General features: G+C 39.5%; 1 protein-coding gene across 4 annotated transcripts in view; it reads right to left on the bottom strand.

Moving 5' to 3' along the window:
- Positions 1–12,067, bottom strand: part of TPD52L1 (TPD52 like 1) — a 50,788-nt gene that overhangs the window by 22,420 nt on the left and 16,301 nt on the right. For all 4 annotated transcript variants that reach the window (XM_054629466.2, XM_054629463.2, XM_077175250.1 and 1 more), the window contains 2 exons: positions 8,797–8,912; positions 3,578–3,726 (listed from right to left, as the gene is read on the bottom strand). In XM_054629466.2, coding sequence (XP_054485441.1) covers positions 3,578–3,726; positions 8,797–8,844 — 197 coding nt within the window. In that variant the 5' untranslated portion in view covers positions 8,845–8,912. The remainder of the gene's footprint in view (positions 1–3,577; positions 3,727–8,796; positions 8,913–12,067) is intronic.

Below are 12,067 nucleotides of genomic sequence, written 5' to 3'. Positions count from 1 at the left end.
GGCAAAGAAGTTTGTGGGAAGTATTAGGTTGGAGTGAGTTTATTGGTGGGTAATTTTACAGATAAAACTGCTCCTTAGAAACTCAGTAGAATTGAAATATCTCACAAGAAGACAGGACTACAATGTCCTATGTGGTTTTTTTTTTTCCCAAAGAACTACAGAAAAGCACCAAATGAAAAGCTGAAGGACAAAGCTGAGTGTGGTTACAACATAAATGCTCAGCAAAGGGCAAGATATCTTGTGGATCTATGTCTGTAGTGCTTAATATGAGAGACTAGTGAAAGGCTAAAGTAACCCTTGTAACCTTCTCCATATATAATGAAATGTGATTCTGTAATTGCATTGAAGAATACAATGACCTGGGACTTCATCTGAAAAAAAGAGGCAACAGGAGTCACAGTAAGTTCAACAAAGGGCAATGCAGAGTCCTGCAGGCTGGGATTAATAACCCAGTAGTGGTTGGGGATCAACCAGCTGAAAGCAGCCTTGCAGAAAAAGGCCTGGAATCCTAGTAGAGAACAGACTACATGAGTCTGCAATGTGCCTTTGCAGCAAAGGTTGTGTGAAGTGATCCTTCCCCTGTCAGCCCTGGTTATGGCCACAGCTGGGTCCTGTTCTGTGCTTCCCAGTACAAGGCAGACATGGACAAACTGGAACAAGTCCAGCAAAGGTGCATAAAGATGGCAAAGGATTGGAGCAGCTCTCATACGATGAGGCTGGGAAAGCTGGGACTGGTCACCTTAGAGAATGCTCATGGAAGGATCTCATCAATGTGTATAAACAACCTAATGAAAGGAGGAAAGAAGACAGAGGCAAGCCCTTTTGAGTGGTGTTAAGTGAAAGTGCAAGAGGCAACCAGCACAAATTCAATGCAAGAAATATTAAAATATACTGATATTTTAGTATTTAAGAAAAATGTTTTTCACAGCGAGGGCAATTGAAGATGGAACAGGTTGCCCAGAGAGGCTGTAGAATCTCCATCCTTGGAGATATTCAAAACCTGACTGAACATAGTCCTGAGCACTCTGCTCTAGCTGGTCCTGACTGAAAGAGTCAGTTGGACCAGACAGTCTTCTCACATCGCTGTCAACACCTCAAATATTCTGTGATTCTGTATAAAGCCAGGTTAATTGTCATAAATACTATATTCTACCTTAATCCACTATATGGTGAAAATCTGAAGTATGGAAGGTAAGGAGACGTGGGAGCTTTACAGAAGCACTACCAAGAAGCTTCAACTGAATACAATGCATTCAGGTTATATAAAACCTTTCTTTTGTAGCAGAACAATAATTAGGAAAGCTCAATTATGGTCTTTACAAATATCCATGTAAAGACATTTGTAATTATTTCTCAAGCTAAAATAAATAACCTCAAAATCCACCAACATGACCCTACTTCTGGCATCTAAATAAGAATGAATTATCTATTTTTAAAATATAAAAAACCTGCATTGCAAGAAGTTAAATATCCACCTGCTTCTATTCACTGAAAACCCAATCATTAAAAAGGTGTGTGTGGGAAGTCATTCCAGTTGAATGCCTTACCACCATGAAACCAAACCAAACCCAAGGCAATCATTTGCTCTGTAGTTACTGATGTGCTCCACAGCAGAACCCTTTGCCTCCCCCAACATATTATATTACAATATAATAGATTATATTAAACATCAGTGCACTGAATAGTATAAGAAATTAACAAGGAACTTGTGGCCAACCATTTAAAATGTAAATGCTTTAAAATATTCAAAATCTCAAGTTTAAATTTAGTCAGTAGGAGTGGCATGCATCCTGTAAGTAAGGTCATGACTCTTAACTAGTGGTCAAACACACTTTACAGGACTGTTACTGAGAGAAGTCCACCCCTCTTCCTCTAAGTCCACTCTAAATCTAAGAATGCATCCCTAAATGGAGAGCTTAAAAACATTAACAATAAGTGGAAAAAAACTTTGGTGCTCTGTGGCTTTGAAAAGTTCCCTGCTAAAGAAAAGTATTTTTAACTTACAGGAAAGCACACCAGCTAAGTGAAACAAAATTTCACCTCTTAAAACCAGACCATTTTAAAATTTAAAATTACTAACTGCAGATTTAGAAACCTAAACCACAGGCATGTAAATATTTAGAACTTTTTAAAAAAAAAAAAAGCAACAAGCTTTTCATCCTTCCTAAATCAGAGAATTTTGGTGAATAATGCTGTCCCACTGCTATTTTGGTACAGCAACAATGAATCACCTCTATTACTCAACACATCCATTCTTAAGATGCTGGATTACCATGATTTGTACCAGCACTGGTGTTCTGGCATAAGAGTCTAGCAGAATTATACAGCAGCTGGACCATAAACATGAGAATTTTCTGGGGCACAAATGGGACTCCTGCTGCTCAGTTCCACAAAACTGGACACTTACCACCTAATGGACTGTAGTTCTGAAACTCATCTCAAATAAAAAGTAGCAGCTACCACACTGAAAAAGTCTCTATTTGTGGTAAATGTCAATGTGGAAGAAAAATGAAAACCTATCTGGGAACTTGCTAGCAAATTTCAAGTAAAAATGAAAGTTTTTGCTTCAAAATTTTGCTAGTCTCTGCCAGTAATTCTAGTTCAGATGTCTTGTGCCCCTCCTCTCTTCTAAAGCTTACTGTCTCTAGACTGTTCTCTCCTAGCACATGCCAGACATCCTCACCAAGGCAACAGTGATACCCCTGCTAATGACATGTCATGAGAAGCAGGACCTAGATGAGAAACTGTCCAACAGTGAGAGATAGGAGACATACAAACTGTATTTTTATTAAAGGGTTTATGCCTTATTTGACTTCTCATGAAAATACAAAGAATAGTTCTTTTAATGTCAAAGTGTACATTTTAACATATTTAATGTCAAAGTGTACATTTTAGCAAGTCTCTGTCAGCACCTTGAATGCACTGAGAGGAACTGTTAATGCTTTCCCCCCCACTCCCCTGAACTTGGCAGCTCAAGGTGAGATCTGGCACTGCACAGCTGTGAAACTTCGGGTAAGACTGTGATGAAAATGTTGTGCAAGAGTTGGGAGAATGCTTGTTAAGCACCTTTTCCCTTCATTTGGGACCTATACCAAAGCCTAGACTGAATTTAATGTCAAGTCATATTAATGATATGCCAGTATCTGTCCAGGTACCTCACAGATCTTGAACTCACAGATTTGACTCCCTGGCTTGATCAAGGACTTGGCTCATCAGTACAGAGGCACTTGGAGATCTGAACTCTTGGTTTGACCCTCTTTGCTGTCATTGGACTGCTCTGCTCTCTTTGTTCAAGTATTGTGAGACTGCTCCTTCATGGATGATGCATGCTACTGCCCCCTGCCTTCCTTGCTGTCAACTCCCAGCTCAGCTCAGTTGTGGAGAAGCTCACTTTTCCTTCTCCTTAAGTGTCAAATTCAGTTGTCAAATGAAGAGGAAAAAAAAAGCAAATGACTTTTCAGACAGCACTTGATGAAGGTGGGTGGTTCTTTCTACCAATGTTGCTATTAATTCAGCCCAAAAAGTTTTAGAAAAACATGGTATGTTCATATGTGTAAGTATAAAAATCAGTACTCACGCAGAAGTTGTCTGCATATCATGCCAGCTTTTGCTAAAGTTCTGCTTCAGTTCATTCATCAGACTTATGCCAAGTTTTTGTTTAATTTCAACCAGGTGCTTCTCTTTTGCTGCTAGCACTTGCCGCAAAGTTGAAATTTCATCCTCTAGCTGAGGGAAACAAGGAGAACGGAGTTAGCCTGTTCCCACAGAATGATAAACACATACAGTGTTAAGATGCTAAATGAATCTCACAAACTTGTGCTTTTCACAGGTACCTAGAGAGACTGAGTCAAGAGCTTGAGGAGGTGACAAAGGCATCCCCAGAACAGAGCTGACACTAGGTTAAATTAATGCCTCTGTGTCACCTATGTTCACCATCACACAGATGCATCTGATAAGGGAGAGAATTATCCAGTAAGGAAGCAATTTCACCCAAATCTGCCTTGGAGCATTAGGAGTCTCAAATACCAGCTTTTCATTCACTAGTAAAATGCAAATGGACAGGACAAGAGAAGACTGGAACATTTAAGCAAATATCTTTCTTTGAATGCACAGGCTTTTAACTTCATACTTGCAGGTTTTTAGTCTTCTGGTCCTGAAAAAAAATATGTAAATTCTTAGAAGCAGGTAAAAAAAAAATAGAAAAAGCTGCATGATAATATATGACTTGAGAGTACCATCAAATGTTATATCCTTGTCATATGAGTTTTATTTATGTATTTTAGGCACTACATATTTCAAAATTGTAACATAAAAATTTATAGTTGAACTATTAACATGAGTGATCAGTATCTAAAGCATAAAAGCACTCAGAAGACAGAGCAGATTATTCTTTCCAGAAATCCTAGTATTTAACCAAACTCTGCAATTTCAAGCTGTAAAGATGCCATCCAGCCCAAACAGAGCAATATAATTCTCTCTGCAGTAGTCATTTTTTTGAAACATTTAATCAAAGCCAGTGTTTTACCAAGGCAAGAACCAGAAGACAGGACTGTAAGAAGGGGGACTCCAGAATGGTAGTGCCCACTGGCTCAGAATCCTGCTCCTTGGGCAGGACTCCTGCAAGTGAGTAGGGGTTTGCATTCTTCACCTGGAAGCCTCCCAAGCTAATCTACACAAGCAGCACACTAAGATACTGAAGCTAACAAGGGCAAGTGACAACAGAGCAGCTGCCTTTCACTTCAGGTTTAGAAATTCCCCTACCAACTGTGTTCCTTCCTCCATATGTTAGTAAGGTAACATATGGCAACTTATCTGATTACCATATGCTAAGTTCCCTGGAGCCACAGTCTCCCTCTGATTTAACTCCATTGGCTGCAGGGAAAGATGCAAGCACCAGCTGAAGCAGTACTGACCTCCAAGGCTATATTTAGGATATCAGCACTAGCATTATTTTATTTTACACATTCATGCATTCTACCTCACTGTAAAACTGGCTGCAAGCTCACTGTTCTTGGAAAAGTCTCAACCTTGAATCCCCCAGCTATCAGTTTCTTTTGTCATTACCTGCCATTTCAATATACAAGCAGCTCAGGAATTAAGCAGCAAGGCTATGAACACAGAGCAAAATCATGACCTGAGTGAAGTAGATATTAATATTCACCAATGCCTGTGATGCCAACACCTCACCAATACTGTTGTTAGGTACACAGCAATGCAAATTGCTTTGCTCCTCCCCATGTCTTGTGTGCTCCATTATATTCCTAACCTGCAAATGGAATACTGTCAAGAGGCAGTTGTCAAGAGGCTCTCTTCTGAGAAAGTAACTGGTCATACCCTTATAGAAAGAAAGCACAAATGTCAGCATTCCTCAGGCAGCAGTTCAGAGCTCCTTTTGGTTCTTTCTCACCAAGAGCAAACCCTTTAGTGCACGACTACCTGTGCAAAACTGCTAAAGACCTTTACTTAAACTGATGCCAGGACACTTATGGGCCAGCACTAGGTTGATCATCAGGTACTTGGATATGTAAACATTTCAGGTCTTCTATTAAAATTACTTTCCATCTGTTCCATTGAATAGACATCTTAAAGGTGTGATAACCTAAACAAGCATTAGCCTTGTGCTCAATGGCAGAAGTATGAGCAACATTTTTGATTAAAGAAAAGTAATTTATTATTTATAACACAGCAATCAGTTTTGAATTGACAAAATCCTCCTCAACTTCCATCATTTTGAAATAATGACAGATACAAAGCCGCCCTCAAGTGCTCAGATATCAGTGATGACTCTGAAGTAGGTAGAAAGGATTAGGGACTTACAGTAGGATCTTGAAAAGCATTTAAGCATGTAACATACCTAATTCTCATGGAAGTCGGGCATCACTTGTTTAGGAATTTTTTAAGTCCACTTTTGTAAATGCTTATAACTCCATTATAAAACTAGGGCTTCAGTCAACAGAAATACAAGCTTCTAATTATCATGGTTCCCTTCTTTCAAAATGCAACAGAGTCAGAAGAGAATAGGCACATCATATAAAGTTCTCTTCTCCCATAAGTTTGCAGGAAAAGGTATTATTATAATCTTTCCTCAAACTGGGAACAAACATGCAGTAACACACACTGCTGATGCTGTGCATCAGCTAGATCAAACCAGATAGCTCCTTCTGGGAAGGAGTGGGAGGGGGAAGACACCAAAGGGTAAATGAGTACTTTGATGAGTGTAATGGAAGGCCAACTGACAGCAGTGAGCAAGGTAGCTCAAAATCTCAGCCCCCAGCATGACTCAAGAGTCATTGTACAATGCTCCTCACAGCGAGGGGGGCAGGGGGAATCTGCTCTGCTAACAATCTTCTGGCCTTATGTAAAGCTTTTGGCCTACAATTTTCTGCTGTTATTCTGAAAAGTCAGGCTGACCTCTGTAAATTCAAATGACTGTTAGAAGTTTCTGTAAGTTACTCAGTTTCACTGTAGAAATCCTAAGGCTTGATTAGAGTCAGAGCCCTGCTGTGTTAGCTAGGCTACAAATAAAAGAACAGAGCAAGTCCATGTTCTGAGAAGTTTCCAGTAAAAAGAGATTATTAGCAGGAGAATAGGAATAGAGGACACAAAAAAATCCTGACAGAAAAACAGTAGTGCTTGTTCCTCTCCTATTGTCAGAGTGAGAAGGAGGAAGAAAACAAAGACTATATACATTAGGTACACAACACAGAGATGAAGCACATATTTTCTGCTTAAATAAATGCACAACAGGTGCTCACAAACAGATCCTCATTTTATCAACTGTTGATAGAAGAATTAAGGATGATTTTCACCCCTCAGAACAGTAAGATTTTTACCTCTCAGAACCCCTCAAACAGAACTGTTTGAGCCTGTAGGAACAAACAGTAGGTGTTTGTTCCTACAGGCTCAAAGAGGTATTACTTAGCACATAAGAACATTGAAGAAAACAAAACTATCATTGGTGGAGCAGAAAGGGCTTGTAAGTAAAGACTTACAGATTTTCAAAAGGAAACATTACCCAATTCCCACATTAGCAAATTTTTCTTTGTGAAGGAGGCAATGTCACACTTTTTTTGCAGTCTTTTATAAGAGTCTTAAGCCTCATTTAACTTTAGACTTTGTTCAGACTTTGTTCACTCTACATTCAAGTTTTTCAAACCTTTCTTAGCATAATTATCAGTTTTATTTTGCTTTTAAGCATCAGCTGCAGGTCAGTAAAGTGCTGTGAGGAATACAGAAAATAATTCTGAGGTCAGTCAAGATCATAATATTTGACAGGCAATCTCTCACTTGTATGTTAGTACAGGAATTAAAGCATTTCCAGAATTCTCTCTCCTATGTGATCAGTAGGCAGAAGGGATACCCAGAAACATTTGAGATTAATTCTGTTGAGAGAGGCATATCATTCTCAGAGGATTGCAAGAAGTTCTGGCCTTTTTTACTTCCTTGTTTCTACCTGCCTGTTTCTACCTGCCCTTTGCCAGAGAAGAGAATCACAGAATGGCTGAGGCTGGAAGGGAGCACTGTAGCACATCTGGTTCAAGCCCTACCTAGAGCATGTTTCCCAGGACTGTACCCAGACAGCTTTTAAGTATCTTCAAGGATGGAGACTCCAAAATGTCTTTGGGTAGACTGCTCAGTCACACACACATTAAAAACATGCTTCCTGATGTTCAGGGGGAACCAACTGTGTTTCAGTGTGTGCCCACTGCCTCTGGTCATGATAAAAAGCCAGTATTGAATATGCCAAGTCCTAACTAATTTGATAAACTGAGTATGTAAACTTTCAGCTTCCTTCTGATTATTTACAGATGTGACAGGATCAGCAAAGAAGTAAAAGTTAACTAGTAACTCAGAAACACAAAGATTGATAAAATATTTAAGTGAAAAACAGTCTTCTGTTTCACTTGAAAATCCTGAATCGGCACTGCAGGTAAATTACTTGAAAGTCATTACAGATGTTACTTCTTAGAGTACTTTGTAAGTACTTTGTAAGTATTCTAAGCACTACAACTTAATATCCATTTAAATATTCCAGTTAAGGCAAAACCAACTCACATTCATATGGCTGTGATTTCTGTTATTTGACTTGTATTTCAAAAAATTAAACCTACAGCTTTCCCCAGTCTCTCATTTTTCATTTCAGAATTCCACTTTACTGCAGTATTCAGCAGTAGTAATTAAAATTGAATCCATCCTTCCGTGGTAGACCAAATTTAGACAATTTCTTTAATCTTTGTAATAAAGAGATCATGTGGTTCACACCTTTTTCCTCCCATCTCCTTATTATTTTTAAGCCTCTTCAAAATGTCCTGAGTTCCAGACTCCTGAAAAAGGATACTACCTTCTCAAAACACATCAGTGCCAAAGGAAACAAAAATGTAATAAAATTACTGTGCTTGTTCTCATCAGCCTCTTCTGTAACCATCATTATTACCATTTCCTCTGAGCACCACAAAAAGAAATTTTTCTATCAGGTGGCACAACCACTGTAACAACAATACCAGATCTAATGAGAACACCTTTCATTCTTTTTCAAGGAATGTTTATAAATAAAGACACGTCTTGACTAAGATGGGAACGTGCATTTTGACTTTCACAGTACAATCATCAAGTAGAAGATATTTAACCTTCAAAAAATAGGTATATAAGAAAATTATGAGCTACATTATTGTTGCCTAGAATAATTTTACCAAAAAGGAAAGGCATACCTTTATGATGTATACTTCATCCTAAAAATAATATTTCCAGTTTAAGGAAGTAGAAACACCAACACTCACAGAAATTCAAATTCATTACCTTGGCTAGCTCAGTCTTTAACTCTTCTTTTTCTTCTTCAGAAATCATATTGGTGAAATCAACATCAGCGACCACATCTTCATCTGCTTCATGGAACGGCTGAGTTTCCAACAGGCCTTAAAAAGTTAAAAGGTCAAGACAACCATTATTCATTATTTCAACTATTGTATTGGCCTGCCCCAAAATCCAAGAATGATATAGTATTTACCCACTAGGGAAAAAAAAAAAAACCCAAACAACGAAAAACCAGCCTTTTCCTGCTACAATCATTTGCATTTGGCTTCTCTTCGCCTCTGAAAAGCTACTGGAAGTATCAGAGAGTAGTGTCTGCACAGGAGCAATTTAATATGTGTAAACACCACTCATTCCCAGAAATTATTCACCTTGGACCCTACTAATCCCTGATAAGGCATTTTCTTGCTTCTAACAATACAGAAGAAAAAAAAGAAAGCTTTTTCTTCAAAATAAGAAAGCTGGCTAATGTGGATCGCTGATGAGAAGAGCAGCAATAGTACAGTGAATAATAAAGGAAGTATATTACAGAGCCAAGTTTTCTCTGAAAGTACCTCTGATTGCAGCAACTTGAAACCTTACAGATGCACACAGTTAGGAGAAGTAAATGCCACACCTATTGTTTGAATTTTCTGAGTATTAATGAGAAGCATTCCTTGATTGCTCAATCTAAGCCTGTGAAAGGGGGACAAATACACTGGACCTTGTTACTTTCTTCTGCATGCCCAAGATCAGGGTCAGTATCTATAATGAGCAAGGTAAGTGCATACATAAATGCTTTCAAGACCAGGGCCTGCCTGGCATAATAGGTACTGATGAAACAAAATACTTCCTATCTCCCAATCATTCAGTGAAGATTGCTGGGGCTCCAGCCACTAAGAGCCACTCATTCTTTATGGTCTGCAGAGAAAACAACGCAAACCATGAGATAACAGAAAACATTCTAGTCACTTTGGAACTTGTTTTAAATTCTAGATCATCTTCTGTTGTGGAACAAAAATCTCCTCCAGGTTACAGCTGGGACAGCACTTTCCCCTTTATTTCAGTTCCCTAGCAGGGTAATGAGCCATCTCTGCTGACTCCTGAGACCTGAATACTGCTTAATATGGTAGAGAACAATTTCTTTCCTAGCTCCACAGAGGCCTGTATACTCTATTATACAGAGATTAAAATACAGTTTAGTTAAGTTTGGACATTAAAGAACAGAGGTTACAAGGAACAAGTCTGTTGAGATTAAGTACTTTACATTTTCATGCAGAAAACTAAATTCCCTCCAGCCTTCTGCCATTTCCTTCACCTAGAGTCCCCCAGCGTACCTGGATTTCCTTCTATTTAACAGAACAGAACTAATTTGATTCATACTGTCAACTTCCCTGCAGAACATGATGGAGTGAATTCAGCCTTGTTAATTACAATCTTCCCTGAGTGGGAAGATAAAGAGCAGCAACACAGGTGCTGAACCCCTGCTTGGCACCATATGCAGAAATAGATCACCACCCTTAAGCACAAAATGTTTTAAAAACATGATGGCATATAGAAGTAGTTGAAATCTTAGCTATTACCCAAAAAGCAGCTTGCCAGGAAAACCTAGATTGCTGAAGTCAGGACAAAGGAAAGCATATTTATTCAGTAGGAACACTCCCAAATCACCTTTATTAACACCCCTACATCTCTAAACACAATTGTTATTTGGTATTTGTTTGAAGATTAATAGTGTTGCTATGGGACTCAAGCTAAACTTAGTCTGCACAATCTTGAAAGCAGTCTATTTTTTCATGGATGGAGGAGCAGTGATACAGGGCAGCTGTTGGAAATGCTGGCAAGGATCTAAGGGGCAATAGGGTTGAAAACCCTTAAGGGAGGCCTTGGGATAGATGTTGAGATGAGGTGATCTCAGACCAACTGATCCTTAAGCTAAAAAGAAGGCAGATCCATGCTCAAGGGACAACAATAGTTTTGGAACAGCTAGGTAAGAGATGGAAGCCAACATGGACAAAATCACCAATAACAACTGAATAACACTTAACACTAGGCCCAATGGTCAAGTTTAAACTTCAAGACTGGACTGAAATTACAATCCATTCCAAAACAACAAATACATATCAATCTTCTCTATGATACTTTGCAAACTCATCCAGTTTCTCTCCCAATTTTTGTCCTTTGCTTCTTGTTTAAGTCCTCTAAAATCTAGTCTGATCATTCAGTCTCTACTTTCTTGTTCAAGCTATGAGAGTCCTCCATAATGGTCACTGTCCCTCTGCAAATGTTTCACTTTGGTCAGCTACAGTCTAAACATCTCTTTAGCATACTGTGGGTCACAGCCCTCTTTAGGCCAGTCTGAGTTCTGAAACTTCCTCATGTGAGAATACTTTGATTCTAGCAGCAACAATAGCAGAGTGGTTACAATTAGGACATTATAGTTGTAATGGAGCACAGCAGAGGTCAGCATCCACCAGCTCAGACTCACACTGAAGTTAGAGAGCTCATCAGCCCAGGTGTGCTGATAACCTAACCCAGTGCTTTGGAGCCTCGAGTTAGGACTCAAGGATGTTTTGGATCGCAGGTGTACCTATTGCTCAGGATTTGTGGGTGTCTCTGTACTGTGTGACACTGCAAGGCCAGCAGAATATTTCTCCCAGTCACTGGTTTCTCTCTCTAGATACTGTCATGTCTCACACTTTGGTCTCCAGACTGAAGGAAGTTCTGTGATTCCCTGACCATGCAGGAGATGGAGCAGCCTAGCACCCTCCAGTACAACTGAAGGGATGTAAGCCCACCTACAAGCTCTCATCTCATACAGCTTCAAAGTCCTGGCTGGCCATGGATTAGAAGCATAGAATCATAGAATATTCTGAGTTGGAAGAGACAGGGATCATCAAAGCCCAGCTTCTGACCCTGCACAGGCCAAGCCCTAGAATCATACTGTGTTTCAGAGTGCCCAAGCACTGTCAGGCTTAGAGCTGTGACCACTTTCCTGGGAAACCTCTTCAGTGTCCGACCACCCTCTGGGTGAAAAACTTTTCCTTAATATCTAAGTTAAACCTCCCCTCCCTTGAAACAGCTTCAGGCTGTTCTCTCAGGTGCTGCCCACTGGTCATGAGAGAAGAAATCAGTGTCAGTCTCTACACTTCCCTCATGAAGAAGTTGTAGACTGTATGAGGTCTCCTCTCAGAATTGAAGAAGACTGAGGCATTTTCCTCTCCTGCCCAGCTACATAACCTGATAACACACAGGAACTGCTCTGGGGAAAGACAGTATT

The sequence above is a fragment of the Agelaius phoeniceus genome, chromosome 3 (assembly GCF_051311805.1).
Source record: "Agelaius phoeniceus isolate bAgePho1 chromosome 3, bAgePho1.hap1, whole genome shotgun sequence".
Taxonomy (NCBI): domain Eukaryota; kingdom Metazoa; phylum Chordata; class Aves; order Passeriformes; family Icteridae; genus Agelaius; species Agelaius phoeniceus.
Note: the sequence above shows the minus strand (reverse complement) of the source record. Positions and strands in the feature narration are given on the sequence as shown.